General features: G+C 28.1%; 1 protein-coding gene across 1 annotated transcript in view; it reads left to right on the forward strand.

The window, feature by feature from the left end:
- Nucleotides 1-21,254, forward strand: part of LOC107448733 (cell adhesion molecule Dscam1) — a gene marked incomplete at its 3' end in the record, with an annotated part of 86,285 nt that overhangs the window by 31,198 nt on the left and 33,833 nt on the right. Inside the window, 4 exon segments of the mRNA XM_043050074.2 lie at nucleotides 6,861-7,022; nucleotides 10,427-10,573; nucleotides 12,717-13,010; nucleotides 19,373-19,642. Coding sequence (XP_042906008.2) covers nucleotides 6,861-7,022; nucleotides 10,427-10,573; nucleotides 12,717-13,010; nucleotides 19,373-19,642 — 873 coding nt within the window.

A 21,254-nucleotide genomic window follows, 5' to 3' on the forward strand; every position in this document is an offset into this window, starting at 1 on the left:
ATATATATATATATATATATATATATATATATATATCCCAGTTTTACGTCGGGCTAAGGGATATAAATACTTTTGTATTAATAACAACATTAAAACTCTTTCGTTTTCATAGAATGTCTTTGGTAAAGAATAGGTGTAGAAATTCTATTTTGGGACTTCAAGGATGAAAACATACCTTTGAATTATAATTAGATCTATATTTCAAAGGAGGAGTAATTTTTAGAAACACGACCCTCTTTCACTTCCATATTAGGAAGCATTAAATGATTATCGATGATGCTTAGAGTTTCAAGGTATGTACAATTTGAGCCTATTTACCTTTTTTTTCATTAGTATATAGTGCAGGAGCAATTGTTTTTGCGTGTCTTTTGCTGTACGATGTTGCCAATCTAACTTTCGCCGCTACTGTCTTGATATTATTCAGCTGGGAGCTGATATTATCCTTTTGGGTGAGGCTTCTGTTTACACCATACTCCAGTAATAAAGCCTCTTACAATCTATCGGCTTATGTTTTCTACTATGTAAATTAAGACACTACCGAAAAAAAATAACGGGGTTGTTACCCTGTTATTACATATATATATACATATTTAAATGAATTCTATTCTTCCTTATTTATGTATAAAAATGTTAACTAAACACCTAATAATTAAAATAAATAAATGATAAAAATGAATAAATGCATCAAGGCGTCTTAGAGGAATGAAAAATAATTTTTGACATTAGTTAATTTGATACCTGCTCTATGAAAAAAATATTATAAATATAAAATAACAGATGACCGTTTTCCTCAAAAATTAAGTTTAGTTCTCTAAGCCTCTATAATTCTAAAGTGACATCAACTAATATTCCTTAAAAAATATTGCTGAAGGTAAAAGTTAGCCAATTCCTTCAAAGTTAACGGCATGCTTTATAAAAAGCAGCTTTTCTTTTGTCGCAAGTTCCGTGCAAAGTTACAAAATTAAAGTTTCCGGAAGTCGTTTATTTTATTTCCTTAGAATACTTTCTATCAAAGGCTTTTGCTTCAGGATCTACTGTGCTGCTTTGTTTTTTTCTTGAAACGCTGGGATTTGTTGAAAGTTTTTCCCCCAAATAATTAATGAATAAAAAAATTACTTCATGAAGAAGAATAGAAAGTAAAACATATTTTCACTCCACAGCAGCTAGAAAATTGTTTTTTAATTTGTTTAATAAAGCTCATTTTATCGTTGTTAAAAAACTTTATTTACTTTTAATATTTTTTTTTCGTTTAATGAAGAGAAAAGTTTTAAAAAAAGTACCCAACACTTAAACAAATAATATAAATTAAAATAAAATAAAGTTCCAGCATTTTTGTAAGAAATATTTCCTTGTGTTACATTTTTCCTTGGAAATAATAAAAATGTTTAAACTGTTAAAAAAATCCTTTTTAACAGTTTAAACAAATAATAATGTTATTTAAAATTTTTATTCAAAAAAATAAAAATTTCATTTAAAATTTTTATTTAAAAATAAAATTTTAAGTAAAATTTTTTATTTAAAAATAAAATTTTATATAAAAATTTTATTTAGCCATATATACTACTGAAAAAAGTATTTTAATGAATAATCAGTACCAAGTTGAAAAAAAAAATATTTATAACTTATTTTCTAAATTTAGCATAATTTGATAGAACATTTATATTCAGTGTCTTTTGCTTATATTTTTCTTACAAAAGGATTAAAAAATAAGTTAATGCATCTATAATAATAAAATCACGACTTCGTTCTTGTGTCTCTTACAAGTTCAGAACTGTTTGTTCTATAGACCTGAAAGTGGGACAGTGTGTAAAAAATGTAGCCCTTTATTCTAAGAATTGTACAAAAATTTCGATTGGATCGTGCATGAGAGACATTTAAAAATGGAATTTCTTCCATGGTTTAGAACTATTGCCATTGATTTAAATGAAACTGCAGATGATTTTAAGGATAGTGTCCATGATTTTTACTTGCTTATAGATCTCATTAATCAATAAAAGAGTATATTGCAAATTCTTAGTATTTAATTACTTTTTATGTCATAAAAACTCAATGATGAACGAGAACGTAATATAAACTAACAACGTCACCAAATTAGTATTCCCTAAGTTATATGAAATAACGTGTTTATTTTTTTGATATATAATTAGGCTTTTAAAATTTGAAGTTCAAAAATAAGTTATGAACGGAAAAGAAATATTAATGCAGAAATAGAGCTAAATCATTTAGGAGAAAGGTATAAAAAAACACCATCGTATTAGTGGCGCTAATGATGCTTGATTATTTTTGGTAACAAATTACTAATTGGAATAAATAAATAAACTACATACTTAAGGGAAAAAATTAATGACGAAATTATACTAACTGATTTCGGAGATGCAAAGTTAATCCTTGAAATATTATTGATGCCTTTGAGGCTTAAGTAATTTTGTTAATAAGTGCTAACTAGAAGAATAATAAAAAAACTATTGACTAAATCGTAAAATACTGGTAAAATAATACTAACTGGCTTAAGAGAAAACTTAAAAATCGCCATCCTATAATTAATTTCAATGATGCTTAATTAATTTTGATAATAGGTAGTAGTTGAATTTTTTTTAAAAACAATAGGCTATATACTTCAAAGCAAAATTGATGGAAAGTTGAAATTAAGTCGTTCAAGAGGAACATAAAAAATATCACAATACCATTATTAACACCGTCGGTGCCTCATTAATTTTTTAATAAGCACTTTTGGTATCATGGTAATGGATGCAATTTTAACTAATTCCAAATATACTAATGTGAGTAAAATTAATATATTTGGTACCTTTTAAAACTGCATTGATACTATGCAGTTTTATCATAGATTATGCAGAAAGAGGTGTTTTACGACCTTCAAAAGGTTATCTCAATCATGAGTTGACCTCGAGTAATAATATCATTCCAACAGATACCGAATACAGTTATTATTATTTTGATGGGATGAACTACTAAAATGGTTAATTTAATTACGTTAAGTCACCGTCAAAGGCAAAAATTATTAAACAAAAACAATTGGAATTATTTTAGCTATATTCACTGAATTGGAACTTTAATATTAAGGCATGGTTTAGTATGATTGGCACGTTGTTCAGCACTGATTTAGTGATATTTTAAATTTCTTACCCCATACGCACAATAGGTATTCAGATCGCCTATAAAAATATAAAATTAAAAATCACGTAAATAACTTTTAGGTTCAAAGCAGTCTTCGGTGTTTCGGTACCAAGAATCTACTTCTATTGCCAATATAAAAGAAAATCCGACAACCATTTTACTTAAAGTTGAAGATTAAATTTGTTGGCGATGACATTTTATAAAATTAAATAAATAATTCGAAAGAAAAAAGAATATTAAAATAAAATTTCGGTATCATCGCAATAGATATATTCTTTTATACACTTCATTCCTTAAAAATACGAAAAAATAGCAACGATATCAATAATAGCGATTTTCAAACAATGATATTTTGAAGAAAAAAGTACTGCAGTAAAAGAAAGAGGAGCAAAAATTAAAAAAAAAAATTTTTTTTCTATTTTTTTTTCGTTTACATAAATTGATATGTATATTCTCAGTGCCTCTTGCTTTCCTTTTTCTGATTTTTAAAACAAAGTTTTAAAAATAAAATCTATTTAAGATAAATAAAAAAAGAACATCAAAATAACCTTAAAAGTCTAAAAAAGGCTTTTGTGCTTTGCTTTAAATTTCTGCAAGCAATATGAGTAAGAATGAAAACACTGAAAAACATTTTATTCTAAGTTTAGGTATAATTAAATTAACTATCACGCGTCTAATGCGACACAAACTAATATTTCTTTAAAAAAATATTGTTGAAGGTTAAAATTTAACCAATTCTTTCAAATTTAACAACACGCTTTATAAAAAATTGCTATTCTTTTGTCGTAACTTATGTGCAAAGACTCCGGAAGTCATTTATTTTATTTCCCTAAAATACTTTATATCGAAGACTTTTACTCCAGAATCAGCTAACATTGTTTTATTTTCTCAGGAATTCTGGGGTTTGTTTCCCCCCCTAAAATAATTAATGTTTAAGAAAAATTTACTTTGTAAAAAAAAAAGAAACTCATACATATTTTCACACCACAGCAGAAAGAAAATTGTTCGTTAATTAGTTCAACAAAGCTTACTATATTCTTGTTAAAAAGAGTTACTAAATTTTTAAGGGGAATTCTTTCAGACTTAATGAGGGAAAAAGTTGAAAAGAAAATTACAAAATTGCTTAAAAAAAGTCAAGTACCAGCAAATTTGCTACAAATGTTTTTTGTAAGATTTGTTCCTTTAAAAGAAAAGAAAAAAAAACAAAAACGAACAGATAATTGATTTATTAAAAATACATAGAACTATTTAAGTTTAAAAAATTATAATGAATTAATAAATAATTACCATTTAATTTTAATATTATTAATATTGCCATGAAATTGTTTTACTTTAAAATATATAAAATATTTATTTAAGTTCTTTAAACTTCATTTTAATTTGCGTATATCATGTTTTTAATAAATTATATGTAAGTAATTGCAGTTTTTAATTATATATTTAAATAACTTTAAGTTAATATATTTCCATTATTTCAAGTTTATATTTCGCATTAAATAAGAATTTTAATTACATTTCTATGTAAACTTAAGTTAAACATTAATTACTCCGCAAAATGATGTTGATAGCACATACTGCAAAAAAGGGTTTCTCAAAATTGAGCCAAAATAGCTCAGAATTAAATAATACTCGAACTTGAAACTGCACGTACGCAAATTTAAGTACAATTCATAGCCTTAAGAGTGAGGTGGCAAAAGGAGAGCGTGATAGAAATGTTCACTGACTAGCTGCAGGATTCGAACCAAGGACCTCTGACATCGTTGCAAGATGCTCTGAAATCGGTAGTTCTAATCCCCAATCCAAGGAGAGTTAGCAAGCTTTATACAGTGGCAACCGCAATGACAGCCTATACGAATTTCCGATTTCAAGTATAAAAGGGGTTGCGATTTGGAAAAAATAACTTAGCCAGGAGATCGAAGACTTTAGTTTCACTTTTTACTAATTTCGCTAGATCTTAAAAAACTCTTGAGCGATTAGAATGTCGCGACATTATAAAAAAACATCCTAAAAGTTCCTTGAGTAGGGTGTGTGCCAGGGTGGTTGCAATTAAGGTGGTTGCATCCTACTAGGTCCCAGGTTCGAATTCCACCTGCAACTACCGAGCATCTCTTTTACGCAATTCTCCTTTCACGTCACTTTTGAGACTGAGCATTTTGCTCAAAAATTAGTAAATGCTGTTTCAATTATAAATACATGAGTTGTCCAATGCGACTTTATAGTCATTTTGACACATTTTTGCTCAATTTTGTGAAGTCCTTTTACAACTTGCAGTGATTAAGGCACTAACTAATGGTTTACAATCTATGTTCTAACCTCTGTGGAGGTTTAAAGTTTACCTAACTTAAGATCAATGTTTTCAATCTCATTACCTAGAAATTAAGTATGGCCGGTGCGCAATGTTGACCGCATTGCTAAAATCACGCCGATGGTCTCGGAGACCTATCCTGTGTTGTAGGAGGGCTTTCCTTTTGATTTTTAACACAAAATATGATTTATTTTGACGTAGTTGTCAACTACTAGATTTTTCTGTTCTATTGGATTTCACTAATATCTTGCGATTTTTGCATGCTCGAAAAAAGTCCCATAAACTTGAAAGGCTTCTAAATATATCCCTCTCAAACAAATTTTACTCACCTTTTGCTGGTGTTTCAGAATTTAACCAGAATTAGAATTAAAGTCAGCCTTAGTAAAATCAGACTAAAGCTTTATATATTCAGTTGAAAGTACTTTGTTTTAAAAAAAATTCTAAAAATCGCAGTTATTTTTACAGTGATCAGGTCAGTTGTTTCAGTTAACTAAATAGTCACCATTCGAATCCATGATGAAATCCATTTGCAGTGTGGAAGCTCTAGTTGACTTGAAACGGGCAAATGTTTCAAAACCGTGATACCACTTAAAACGTGGAAGCACATTGTCATACAAATAAGATCATAAGATGTTTTTTTGAGATTACCAATAAATCGGAAGAAAGTTTTTAGTCAATACCAAGAGAGGCCATTCATATTAACAATCCAAATATATCCAAATCCAAATCCAATATCGAGTATCCAAATGCTCATTTGATGAGATAGTACTAATTGTTCGTTAAATATTTGAACAATGTCTAAGAAAAGACTTGCGTTAAACTATTTTTTTAAACTTTTAATCAAAAAAAGTTTGTTTTTGAAAAAATTAGTGCATTTTTTTGTAGGGCAAGATCAGTATTTTCCGTAAAAATTTATAACAAGGAATAGAAATAAAAAGCCTAATTGAAGGATCATTGTCAGAACTTTAACCCCGGAAGCATTTTACATAAGCTTCCACACTAAACCCCATACCTTTTCATCCCAGGTGGTTTTAAAATCAGGCACAGTTTTAAATTCAGTCGTGACGTCATAGCAAAGATAAAGAAGCAAATTTTGCCTTTTATTAATGTTACAACATACTTTTCTTAGTTAAAAATGAATGTTATTGCAGAAAATGCATGTCACTACAAAAGTTTCATAAATACTTTAAACTAAAAACACATTGTTCTTTTTTAATTTATGTGGAATAATTGGATTACAATAATATTTTCATACATGCATTTAATAAGGCTTTTAAGAATTAAAAATCTGAAGAACAAGAATAATATTTTATTTATATTCCTGAACAACACAAAAAAGTTTTTCACCAAGAAAACATCTTTGAAACTAGCAATTGGAGTTATCATTTCTTCATAATTACTTCAAAATTCTTTTTTACAGTTGCCAACCAGAAATATGAAATTCGTTTGTCGGATGAGTTCGTCTTACGAGGTAATATGGCTCTTTTAAGATGTCCAATCCCAAGTTTCGTTAGTGACTACGTAAAAGTGGCTTCTTGGGAAAGAATAGATGGATTTCTCATTACTCCTGGAATCATTAGCGGTAAGAGACTTAATATTTCCTTTCTTCATACGGACTACTTTTCATTACTTTTTTTCTGGTCCAATCTCTACAGCTTCTTTGAAATTCGAAACAAAATGCTAAGCCTCGTGGAAAGTTAATGGTTCTTTTGAGTTCATATGAAATAATATTATTTTAAGAAGGATTTATTCAGAATAGAGTTTGATTTTTTTTCTGAATTTAATTCTAAAATGTTTGCAGTAAGAAAATAAATTATTATTAAAATGTGTAGTGTTTAAAACATTTAACTGCTAATTTTCAATGTAAATAAATAGATAGTTTTACTTTTAAACAGATTGTTTTATATTTGCTTATACAGAATTTGTTGACGAATTTTTTAGCTAATAAGTGGATTCTGCATATTGTTTCTTTATTTATTCATTAAATTTTAATTTTCTAAGAGTTTGAGCGACACTTTTTAATTCTTTAACAATTCCAATTTTGTTTACCAAACACAATAAAAAAATCAGGATGAAAAGACAAAAAAAAGTAAGATTTCAAAAACAGTACGATTTTAATAGCAAAATTTTTTTACCGTAAAATTTTATGGAACAAGGAATCTAATATACGTAACTTTTACAGACGTTTACTATAAAATCAATATAATTAAGTAAATATTACTGTGAAAATTACAGAATAAATTTTACCGTAAAAATTTGTTTTACAGATGCTACAGGCTATGCTTTTAAATGTAAACTAATTCGGAATCTCTTATAGTGGAGATGCATGTCAATTTTTCTTGGAAAATAAATCTCCTTAATAAGATTAGTTAATTAGATTAAATGTATTTAATTAATAATAGCCTATTAATGTACAAACGATAATTTGAATGTGCTTTATCACTTCACTAACGGGAAGACAATGTTTTTACATTTTTTTTTCATAGTTTTATCTAACATTTACGTGCATTGTTTTAGAACTATCAGCTTTATACTCCACTCCTAAAAGTATTATTCTTATGAAAAAAATAACCTGATTTTTTTCAGAAACAAACTTGTGATCCACTGTTCGTAAATAGCATAATTTATTTAACACTGTCTGTGTAGATAGTAATTTACCACGGAGAGAAAAATCTTTTTGATATTTGCATGTTTCTTAACACTAGAAAGACGGTTGAGGCCTTTCCCGCTACTGTCGTTTTTTTCCCCGTAAATTAAAAAACAAACAATAATATACTAAAAGTTTGATAGTTTCTGACTGTTCATAATTTAATTCAATTTAAGTGCCCAGTTAATTATTCAAGTGTTCGCCTTATAAGAACGTATATATAGAATCATATACCTAGAATGACGGAGAGGGCAGAAAGACTCCTAAAGTATTTTGGTAGGTACCCCAGGTAAATTTGGGCAAAAGGAAATCTATAGGTTATATGGTATACTCCTGTCTCCTTAAAAACAGAGAATTCCAAAATATATTCAATTATTTTTTTCATAGTTAAAAGAAAACTCAATAATCCAAGAATCTAATGCATAAGAATAGAGGGAAAGTTAGTGTTCCGTTTAGTCAAATATTTTCGTTAATCAGATTGACTGAAATGCCTCAAAACTTTGATGACCGATTCATAATATATATCCTGTGAAATGATTAGGATAATATATTATGATTTTAGATGCCAGATTGATAAATTGTCAGACAGTCTGGGAAGGGTCAGACTGGCCCCTTTAGATTCCCCAAGAATACAACAATGTTTAGTTTTTCTAGCATTAAAGCTAAATATCAAAAGATTTCTAAAACATTTTGTTTTAGAAATGCTTGTTTTATGTAATTTTATTTTATATACACTATCCAACAATAATGGAAGAGACACTTTCAGTTTTTGATATTTTGTTAAAATTTCTCAATAAATACTTAAAGGAATTTTTGTAACTTTAGAGATGTTTAGTCATGCGACTTTTCATACTTAGCAATAAAATTTATAGCTTTCGGAGGTTTGAGAGACATACAATAAATTAAAAAAGAAATCAAGTATTTTTGAACACGCTGTGCCAGGAAATCAAGTAATAAGCTTGTAACTTGTAAGATGACTTTAGTTGCTATTTTTAATAAATGCATAAAGGTTTGTAAGCCTATAGTAAATATTTACAGATATATGGACATTTTTGTAAAAGGCCTTAAGTTTTCACTTAACGTTTTTTGATTATAACTTTATAGATATTCAATAGAATTAAACAAAATATTTGAGCAAATTAATTAAAAAATTTTCGATTTGAAATTTTAAAAAATTCGTTGAAAACTGCGCAAGTTTATGAGTATTTAAGCTTGTTCTTTAACACTGCGCAAGTACCGAAGAAAATTTAAAAAGTTTTTTTCATAATTTTGTAGTGAATAGTATTTGGCAACTAATAAAAAAATTTGAATTTAATATCTTAAAAATTTAAAAAGTTTAATAAATTTTCTAAGAAGTTTTTTTAGTTTTAAAGGATGCCTCAAAACGATCAGGGATTATTCAGAAATTTCATTTTGAAATATTAGACAGAATTTAATAACATATGATAATACCTTACAATAATCATCATGCAAAAGAAAACATACTTTTATGCAGGTGATCCTCCACAAAGCCGGTCTCATTTTCAAAAATCTAGGTTAACAGTACAAGATGAAATTTGAAGATAACCCCTTATCGTTTTGAGTTTTATTTTAAAAGGTAAAAAACGGAAATGAATTAGAAAATTGCTTAACAATTCAAAATTTTAAGATATTCAAATAAAACTTTTATAATAAGTTGCCAAATACGATTCCTTCCAAAATTATGAAAAAACATTTTTAAATATTTTCTCCGTATGCACAGTATAAAATAACTAACTTAAATAATCATATCTTATGCAGTTTCAAAATTTGTTTTTTAAATTTTAAACCAACAATTTTGTAATTAATATTAAATTTTCAAAAAATTTTGTTCAATTCCATTGAATATTTATAAAGTTATAGTACAAAAACGTAAGACAAAACAATTAATTTTTTAATAAAAATATCCATATCTCCATAAATATTTATCTCCATAAATACTCTAGGTTTACGAAACTTACAGTTACTAAAAATAAGAACAAACGTAATCGATGCATCTTAGAAGTTTTTTGCTTGTTTTTCTGGGATAGGGTGTTCAAAAATACTTGTTTACTTCCGCAATTTATTGTAAGTCTTTCAAACCAATTAAAGCTTTATTGTCAAGTAAGAAACATCGCTTGAACTAAACTCCTCCAAAGTTGCAAAATAATCCTTTAAGTATTTCTTGAGGAATTTAAAAAAATGTCAAAAATTGAAAGTGTCTCTTCCATTATTGTAGAGTAGTATATAAACATATTTTAGAAATGTAAACATATTATACGTATTTGTTACATATATTTGCTTTATTCTGCCATCACATAATAATTATAATTTCATTACAGGGAAGTATGGAATGTTACAAAATGGTGATTTGTACATTCGTGATACTACAGAACATGATAGCGTATACACGTTCCGATGTCATGCGGAAAATATTGTAACAAGAGAGAAAAAAGTCAGCATGACTTATGCAAAAGTCATTGTGACTGGTAAGTTATTGCAGATTTTCTTAAAAAGGAAAGAAATGCCTTGCATAGATAAATATATGAAAAAATAGTTATCATTAATCAAATCACAATAAAAATACTCGAAATATAATATGATTTAATATCTAATCCTATCAGCATAAAAGAAATTATCTATATAAGTAATGTCACAAAATTATTTTCATTGTTGTCGTTGTTGAATTCTTATTGATAAGAGAACAACTTGGTTTGATCTAAGGCTACTATACTAGTTTAATCCAGTTTTCTCACTTGTAAATGCAAATTACTTTGGTCGTCATCAGTATGAAATTAATAAAAAAATTAAAATTATAGTTTACTGGAAAATAAATCTTGATCACCCAGTCCCAACCTAAATTAAGCCTTACCTATTGAAACGCAGAGCTATAAGCGATAAGCAGAGAGCTCGCCGCACTTAACTATACTCAATACTCAATAAATCTTGATCCCTAATTTAAATGCGTTTGTCGGTAATATTTATTGATCATACTTATAAGGGCTTGAAACTGAAAACGTTATTTCTTCATTAGAAAGGAATATAATGATATTACCTTAATATGCAATATTTTCTTCTAAACATCCTGAAAACTGAAATTTGTATTTAAATTTTTAAAAAGTTGTACTATTATTGAAAGTATACTCACTTTTATTATACTTTTTTTGTCATACTCCATCCAGTCAACATATACAATTAAAATAGTAAATTAAAAATTGTAAAATTTCATTATGGATTTATTTTTTATTCTGTTACTGGTAGTGTGTCAACCACTACAATTGTTAAAGACCAATTCACCGGCATGTAACATATGTTAACTAGTCTCTATCTCGGAGCTCCTTTTCATACATAAGGATTGACATTGTTTACTTTCTTACTTTATTTAACAAAAGCTGGGCACCTGGGCCGCGCAGAAGACCCATATCCCATTCTTCGTGAAATTACTGTAAAATTAAAAAGTAAAAGCAGTTTGTATACAGAGTCTCTGGGGTGACTGTTTGACATTGTTGATAAATACCTACCCCTTATTGGTGACCATCGGATATCATCTGACAACGCCTACCTCATCAGTAACTCCCACTTCTACTAAAACACGCCTACTTCGTTGGATGGCCTACATTGAGCAGTTGGCTTGTTATTTCCGACATTGTTTTCTTCGCGCTGTTGCTTCTCAGTATTGATCACACACAACGAAACCTGTCCACACTCGAGTGCTAATAGCAACGCAGGAGTGACCACGCACACAATCGAGATCTTTATACAGCTTTGAAGTACAGTATTCAAAATCCGGTGACCTCAATACAAGTCTCCCGACTTCTCGCGAAAGCAACAATGAATCAACTAAGTGGTATGGTATTCGTTCATCGAATTCTATCGCAAATAAAATTCTGGTGGAGGAGTTATGTAGCGTGTCTACCACTTCAGTTATTAAATTCCAGTTCACTAGTATATAAGACATGTTAACTCGTTTACTAGTGTTCCACTGCCTACAAGTATTCCTCTCATATGACTTCCACAGCTTTAGGCTGTGGTGAACTTTTACATATATTTCTTCTTGAAATTTATGCCTAATCAACTTAGGACTTTCCAGTTTCGATGAATCAGTTAGCAGTGCTTCGCGCCGAATACTGAGATACAGAACATTTCCAGCTTTCCAACTCGTTTATATTTCAGAGTACCTATAGATAGATGAAGGGCAACATTATCGATAACTCCTTCCCCACATTACTAAATTTCTTTAGCTAGAAACAACTATTTTTATTAATAATTAAACGACAAACGGAATTTTTCATTTTTTACAAAATGTCTGATAAAGAAAAGCTACATTGTGATTAGGTTTATATTTTATCCCAATAGTTTCGGGTACCAAACCTATGGAACCAAATATGTATTAGTTAAAGCACTTGTTAATTTTATGTTGGTGACAAACAAAGAAATTTTGATCTCTTCTTCCTTACTGAAAGATATCACTGGCAATGTGAATGCACAAAAAAAAATTAGAAATGGGTTAAGAAAATTAGCTTTATATGTTTGATGGAAATCATAATTTATTAAGTTATTTTTTTAAGAATATCATATGATATATTTTCTATAGAGTCTCTATATAAAATTTAATTCTTTTTTTCGCAATAGAGCCCCATCACAACCAACCACCGAGGATTATAACTCGTTCCAGCCGAGTATCAGTCCCCGTTGGCCAAAAAGCTACTCTCTCCTGTTTGGCACAAGGTCATCCCATACCAACATACAGATGGCATAAAGTGGCAGGAGAACTCAGATCAGTTCCAGAACTTGGCTCAACAGTTCGACAAGAGGGAGGAGTTTTGGTGTTCCATAAAGTTGTGTCTGCAGATGGAGGGACGTATATTTGTGAAGTAAGCAATAGTGTTGGGCAAGACAAAGTGGAAGCCGAATTAATAATTGAAGGTAATAAATTTTTATTAAGTTTTCGTTCTAACATACATAAACAGATTTATTTATTTTCATAAACTGAATAACAATTGAAGATTTTAGTAGGTGATGATTATAAGTTTAATTTTAAGGATTTTGGTTACATAGGCATTAAAGTTTACTCGTAAACCATGTCCTATTACTAAGCTGTCGTTGTTTGTTTTCTGTCCAAAAAAGCCCAAAATAACCTAAAAAGAATTTTCGCTGAGAAATGCTACCTAATTTCAGTGAAAGAGAGATTCAGTAAGGAGAGATATTATATAAACATTCCATTTTATAAAAACAGGAGAATTGAGTTAAATCTTGTCTGAAAGTTTTCAATTGACGAAATTCAGAAATATTTAACACTCATAAAAATTGATCACGTCATAGTACATATTCTTGGAGTTTTAAATTGCGAAAAAAAACATTCAACTGCATGTTGTCAATTTATATCAGAACCTTATTCCACTTCACAAAAGTCAAAAACAATCACTGAGTAATGTTGTTAATTAAGATTTCTGAATTAAAGTGATTTTTCAAAATAAATCAATGCTGAAAAATTAAACAAGACTGAAACAAGACCTTTTTGAAAAGAAAAAAAATCACTTTAGGAAAGATAAAGAAAGAAGTCTTAGTTTCCATAAGCAGAGGAGTATAAAGAATTGAATCTTCTTAAAATTGAAAAAAATTATATATTTTATGTCATTTTCTATACAAGAGATAATTGAAAAAGTTTGCAAAATTTAAGTTTATTCCCTGAAAATATAATAGAGAAAGGTTTATAATGATAAAAATTGAAATCATCTAAAAACAATTATCAAAATTTCGATTTAATTTTAGCGAATTTTGTTTTATCTTCGTTAGGCTTAACTTTTCTTTAGAGAATCTGCAACTAATTTTCAGTGCTACAAAAAGTCAGATGCAAAAATATAATCTCTCATTCTAAAAGTAGCTTTTTGATTAATAAAGAATTTGAATTTTAAAACAAGTGCAAAATATTCACTGATTACACTCTTAAAACATTACAAATTCAATAACATGATCAAAAATTAGATTTAAGCTATATTATTTTTATATCTTTAGCATGGATAACTTGTTGTGCAAATTGAAAACTTTTTTTTTCCAAATTAAAAATAATTTATCTCTACTAAAACTGGTTTGAAAATGAGATAATTATATATTCTCCCCACTGCTGAATAAATTAATTATCAAGAAAATTAAAAAAAGGAAAACAGAACTTTGGCATTTCGGCAATTCACGAGATGTAAAAAATTCTACAAAAGTTGGACAAATGAAAAGCATAGTCTCTTAAATGAATATAACCTATTTAAAAATATTTATTATAACTTCTTATGAAGTGTCTAAAATTTATATAATATATTATTTAATTTTATTTATTATATTATTATTATAATTAATTTATATTATAATTATAATAATATTATAATTATAATAATAAAATTATATAATAATATAATAATATAATTATTATATAATTATATAATTTATTATAATTAAAAAATAAAAAAATTAAACTAATACTCTCCAAACAATTATTAATTTACTTTTACTTTGAGTTAAACTTTGAGGCTCATCTTAATATAAAGGTATTCGCATATTAATAATTTAATTTCTTTTTTACAATAAAAAAAATGACAGTATCTATCGGTTCACATTTGTATGCTTAACATCACAGGAACAAAAATAGAGCTAAAACATTTAAAAACGTGCGTTTTTGTCTCATAGGATATTAGAAAACTTAAAGAAACATTTGATTAATTATACAGTAACGTTATAAAATTCATACAACTTTAAAGATAATGTTAAAAGATAATACATAAAATGTATTTTCTGTCTAAAATGTAAATATTAAAGTAAAAAAAACAAACAGATACTTTCTCCGAATAAACATTCCTTTCTGCTGGATGAACGCTTAGAATACTTACAGGGCCCAAAGTAAGCATTCGCCACCTCGACAAATGGGAAAAAAATCGTAAACTTGGCGATTAAAATTGTGCTTTGGTGAAAGCATTGGCGAATGATTTAGAAGAATAATTAACTTTAATAAATAATACTTTACTAGAATAAATTAACTTTACTAGAAGTTACCTTCTAGTAAAGTTAATTTTTTTGCCTTCAAAATGTTTTAAGAAATTGATTAAAGAATAATAGCTATTGAGAAAAATAATCCGCAAAATTATTCTGAGGAAATATGAATTTGATAAACTTTAAATTAATAAATTTAAAAATTAATTAAGTTTGGGCATTTATATAAACATTCAAATTCATAAAATAAAGTTACTTTCATATTAGATATTTTACTACGTTTCGTTAGCACCGTCTCCAACAAAATTGGAAAAAAAAATATATCTATCAACTCATATTATTCAAAATATTGCAGGAAAAATAAGAGAACTAAAAAGTAGGCAGAAATCCAAACGAAGATAAAATTCCAACAAAATTTGTGACTTTCGGGTTATTGGAAGATCTATAAAAGAAACAAAATGCCGTAGACAGACGTAAAAAATGACGTAGCCATATTGCTACTTGAGTCAGATTTTCATTTCGAGAGAAAAGGAATACCTTATAGCTTTCAACAAGAGGCGGCTACAGAGAAGGAAAAAAAAATGCCTTCCCTTTTTATATAAATTTATGACCACAAATATATAGGAGCTGAAATTGAAAACATGTTGCATGTTTTTGCTTGGAATGTAAAAATTGGTTTGAAAAACATGTCTATGCTCGCATTGAGGTTCAGTATTGGATGAATTTAACGACCATAAATGCTTTCTTCTCCTAAGGAGATAAAACGTAGATAAGTAGGCCGAACGATGGTATTTTTTTTCCCTATTCGTGTTAGGGGAAGGAAAAAACTTATCGACTCTATCCGTTTTTCATATCTACCCAAAGTTTGCAACTCTTTTTTTCTCCTTTGCTATGTTTGCAATTTATATTTTTCTTAGGTAGCCGTATTGACTTTTTATTGGAAAGGTTTTCCTCGGTATGCATTCGCCAACTGATAAAACTATGTTATCTTTCTTTTTTTTCCAATTTTTATATTCTTTGAAGTGAGCCCTCGGAATTCTGTATTCCTGTTTTATTTCTGTTTATGATGTTGAACGCAAGATCTGATATTTGAGCTTGTAAACTAAAACATATTTTTACTACATTTTTTTTTTATATTGATCGAAACTGTCTGAGTTGCTTTAGTTTTCTATTTACCAATACTAATTTAATTTAGAAAAAGAGTTTTTACCCAAGCTTCAGTCATTCTAAAAACATCGCAGCAAAACTAAATAAGAATCCATTCTTGCATGTGACACTAAATAATAAGACTAAAATATACATCTCTCACGAAACTAAAACAACAAAGCGACAAGAAATGTAAATAATTTCGTAGTTTTCAGAATAACTTTATGTTTTTTTTTTTTTTGATCATTTTAATTTTCATGTGCACTTATTTAAAAATATATGAAAAAAAGAACATTTTCGCTATAATTAAATGAATTAAATAGTTAATTAAAAAACTGTTTTTTATTCATATTTTCTGGTTCTTTTATTTAACATTTTTGTGTAAATCCAGACATTTGGAAACCAGTGAAATGTATTATTTAACTACTTTTATTAATCACTAAGTTTTAGAAAATGCTGCACTAGCTCCATGTATGGGCTTATGTGGACAAAAACAACCGTTTTTTAAAGAAAAATATCACAATTAGATTTAAATTAGAGAAAATAAACGCAACTTAGATTTAAGTAAAAATGCAATAAAACGTTACTGTAAAAAACGCACTTCACGAGTAAAAAATTATATTTAACACAGTTTTTTTTTGTTGATAAATTTGTAAAAAAATGTCCATACCAGTCTTTTTTTCCTCTACTCAGAGATAATTAAGGTAAAAATACATTATCAGAATTAAAAAAAATAATACATTCAAATTGAGATTAAGATACCGAACATATATAAAGCGTGAAAGACAAAATATTCTACAGTTTACTAACCAGAGACTCGGATGATGATGAGTAAAGTTGTGCTGCCATCTAAGTTTGCTAGAGAGTGTTAAATCTTTTTGCAATACAGATTCACCAATTGATGATTGCATAAGTACATTTATCCTTCATTACAAAATCTATATAAGTAATTAACAAACGAAATTGCATTAATATCCGTTGTTTAAACATTATTATAAGGAAACATTGTTTCAAATTAAATAATCAAAATTCATATCATATATAAATAGAGGAATTTCCATTAAAATGCATAAACACACTTTTCTTTAAGAAACTGATACATTTTTTGACAAGAAACTGTTGCATCTATGATATGCAGCGTTACGCACTTTTTCACATACTGCTATTAGATGTTTACTGCTTTTAGTACTGTAGCATTGCAATAAAATTTATTATCACTTTATTTCATTTCCGAGAAATATTCTTCTTTGGACCAAATAGAATTTAACGCCTTAACTCAGTTGATGTTCGTCAATTTAAGATAAAGAATTAGCTATTGAAGACTTAAATAGGAGATTTAACTTTCTTCTCCTAAATGACTCTCCTTGTGGTTTCGGTCTGGTGATTGTAGATCATCTATCTTGAGACCGGGCATTATCTCCGTCATTCCACATCGAAGAAACTTACGCTACTTTTCTAACTCAAACTACTCTCTTAAGTAATTTATTATGTAGGATCTTTTTGCCGGTCTGTAGTTTTTAAATCTTAAAGCTTAATATTTTATCAATTTTCAAAAGTTTTGTATTTAGAGTTACTGAAGATCTAAATTATGGCATGCAGGATAATACTTAGCGAAAATTTTCATCGTTCGTTAAAAAACCTCTAGCTTTTCTTCTTTCAAACTAAGAAGTAAGTTATGTCTTAACTTCATTCAATTTCCATTATATATTTGACTTCCTTAATGTAATAAAAAGAAAATTATTGTATTCAATATCATATATTGTAAGACAGTAAAAGGTTAATTTTATCAAAACTATATTATATCATATTAGATATGCTTAAGATTTTATATTAATTATACCAAAACATTATTTTGCATTGCATATTATGCATAATATAATTTTCTTCATAAAATTGTAATTGGGAATTTTTTTCCAAGCCGATTTTGTCCCGAAATGAACTAATTGTAAAGACGCGGCTCCCAGTAGAACACCGAAGTCAATCATCATTGGTTGCGGTCAGTAAGCGGGTGGTTGACCACTTTGATCAGCCAGCGCAGGGACAGAGGAAGCGCGGTATCGTTAAACTACTCTACCGTAAAGGGCTCGACTGCGCACGCAGGTTGTTGGGCTACCAAAGTAGGGGAGCCGTTCTATAGAGGATCAAAATTGCGATAGCGTGTCTTCAGATCCTCCTCAGAGATGTTTCCCAAACAGTCGCCAAAAGCCCATTGCGCAGCTCTAGTGTTACGTAAATAAAGTACATACCAAAGTTTATTTTCGACCTTATCCTAAGAAATTCCTTAAGAGCTATAATAACAAAAAAATCGCTGAAAACACATAACAACTTATCCACAAGAATATGGCCAATTCGATTCTTTTCCTTTTCAATATTGAAGCATTCTCCTTAGCAGGAAACAAAATTTTTCTAGTCAAAACTTTATTGAAATTTATCTCAAGAATATCTTAATGTCACCAGGGAACAGCTACAGTCTTACATATAAGCGTATTAAACAGGAAATAACACAAATTCTTGAAGCCAAACTGAAACCATTGAAGGAAAATGTCCAGAGTTTGATGATATCAGTGGGTATCAACTGCAAACTCAAAACTAATAGTTCACAAATTGCGTTGTATAATAATTGAAAAAAAAACTCATATTTTAACTTTCAGCTGTATTTTCTTGCATTGATGTTTAAGATGATGAAACATTTATATCGCACGCAGATTCTTCCACAGGAATTTTGGCCCATTCTTTTTCTTCTTCATTCAACTGAAGCGTGCTCCTAGCAGGGAAAAAAATCTTTTCATGTCAACCTTCTTGCGAAACTCATTGCCGAATTATTCGAGTTTTATAGGAAAACAGCTGCTGTTATATATAAGCATATTTCTCAAGCAATAGCACAACTTATACAAAACCAAACTGTAATATGTGAAAAGAAATTTTCAGAGTTTGGTGAAGTCAGTACATATACTACCGTTGTTATCACATTCAACATATTGCTCACAAATTGTTTTGCATAATTTTTGCATTAAAAATATAGATTTTAACTATCAACAAGTTTTATTCTTATATAAATGTTCGATATTATTGACTTTTTAAAGCTCACACAGACGATTTATTTAAAAGAATAGTATCTTAAATTAATTAAATTTATTGTTTTTATATGATTACTTTCTTTTCAGAGCCTCTTCGAGTTAGTTTATTTCCTCCAGAGCAAATATTAGATGTTGGTAAGACGGCAAACTTCAACTGTTCAATTCAGGGACATCCATTCAGTGCCGTAGTTTGGCGAAAGGATATGAAATCCTTACCAAATAATCAAAGAATCATATTTCCAACACCTACGTCATTACAAATAAGGCAAGTAAGAAGACCTGATTCTGGAATTTACCAGTGTTTTGTTAGCCGAGAAGAGGTTTCAGAGCAAGCTAGTTCAAGACTTATTATTGGAGGTGCGTAGAAATTGGAATTAATATTAATTGTTTTTAATTAAGTTTCATTGAAGTACGTAGAGCACATAATATAAGACAGAAACTCAAAGGATGCAAGAAAGAAACTTAAAAAAAAATTAAAAAAAGAAGAACAGTTATTAAAAAAATGACAAAAACTTGAATTTTTTAAAAAACTTTTAAAATAAATGTATTGTTAAAAAATAAGAAAATTTGACATTGAAAATTTATCCTTTCATCATCAGCTCACACGATTATATCAGTAAAAATAGTGCTCTGTAATATAATATTAATACAACAAAGTCAAATTATATCAATACTTTAATCAAATTAATCAATTATGTATGACTTTGTATGTCATGACGTCATCTATGACTTGCAAATATGATTTGAAAATATTTCCATAACTAAGTTGACAAATAACAAAAATGACGTTAAAAAGTAATATAAGGTAGCAGAATATATTTTTTAAGCACATTGTCATTTATGTTAAGAACAACATCCGATTTTTCTGATGTATTGGATTAGCTCGTAGGGTGTATTTGCTCAAATCCAGTTTAGTCAGTATTCTAGCTACGTAGCATAGACATTCTAACATATTTATTTCAAAAATGAAAATTTTTAGTGAAATTCTAATTCTAGACACGAAAAAAGTAACATGTAACAGTCCTTTTGAAATGAGCATCAATTGAAAAAAAATACAAATTTAGATAAGACAATATTGAAAATATGAGGTGTAAAAATTTATAGCGAGAAATGATAGCTGATATATACCTCATTTTTTTAAGTTTCCCAATTATGTATTGTAACCTGATTACGGTTAATGATAATCTTTGTATCTTTATTCTTCAATCTTGGTAACGCAATGTAATATTTTTTTCTTTTTCTTTTTGTAATTCTATGATTAGGAGATTTTAAATGAAAAAAAATGTTCACTATATTCCTATTTTCAAAAGGAAAATAAAATAAAAAAATTATGTTTATATTTTGAAAATAAAATAAATCGGAAATCATTATGGATAACACATATTAATAATGAATTATGGACCATAAAATCATGTTACATGTTTAAAGAATATGAGAAAATATGATTTTATGAAGAAAACAGTTAATAATAATAATTTTGTGAACGGTTTAAAGTTTTTAGCTATATAACTGCTAAATAATTACATTGAATATTTAAAAGTTTTGAATTGTGTTGAATCTTAACATTGCCCATTGTTGGTAAAACTAGAATAGCCAAGTTGAACCATTCTAACATGTAAACAATATTTCTTTGAACTCTATTAAGTATATTATATTTTACCACTTGATATTAAACGCTTCTTTTTTTAAACTTAAAACCTTATTGAGTTTAGGAGAACAAATTTGCATTATATTATAGCACAAATTACGGATATAATAGTTTAAGGTTATTTATTTACAAATGCCAGACGTTTAGCAACTAACACATTAGCCTCATTTAATTAATAATAGTTTAAGCTAAAACAAGGTTCTTTAGTTGTTATAAACGGCAATGGTATTTGAGTTTCAGTTTTGTAGTAAGGTTTGCAATCTCGTAGTTAAAAATGAATATACACACACACACACATATATATATATATATATATATATA

The sequence above is a fragment of the Parasteatoda tepidariorum genome, chromosome 8 (genome assembly GCF_043381705.1).
Source record: "Parasteatoda tepidariorum isolate YZ-2023 chromosome 8, CAS_Ptep_4.0, whole genome shotgun sequence".
NCBI lineage: Eukaryota > Metazoa > Arthropoda > Arachnida > Araneae > Theridiidae > Parasteatoda > Parasteatoda tepidariorum.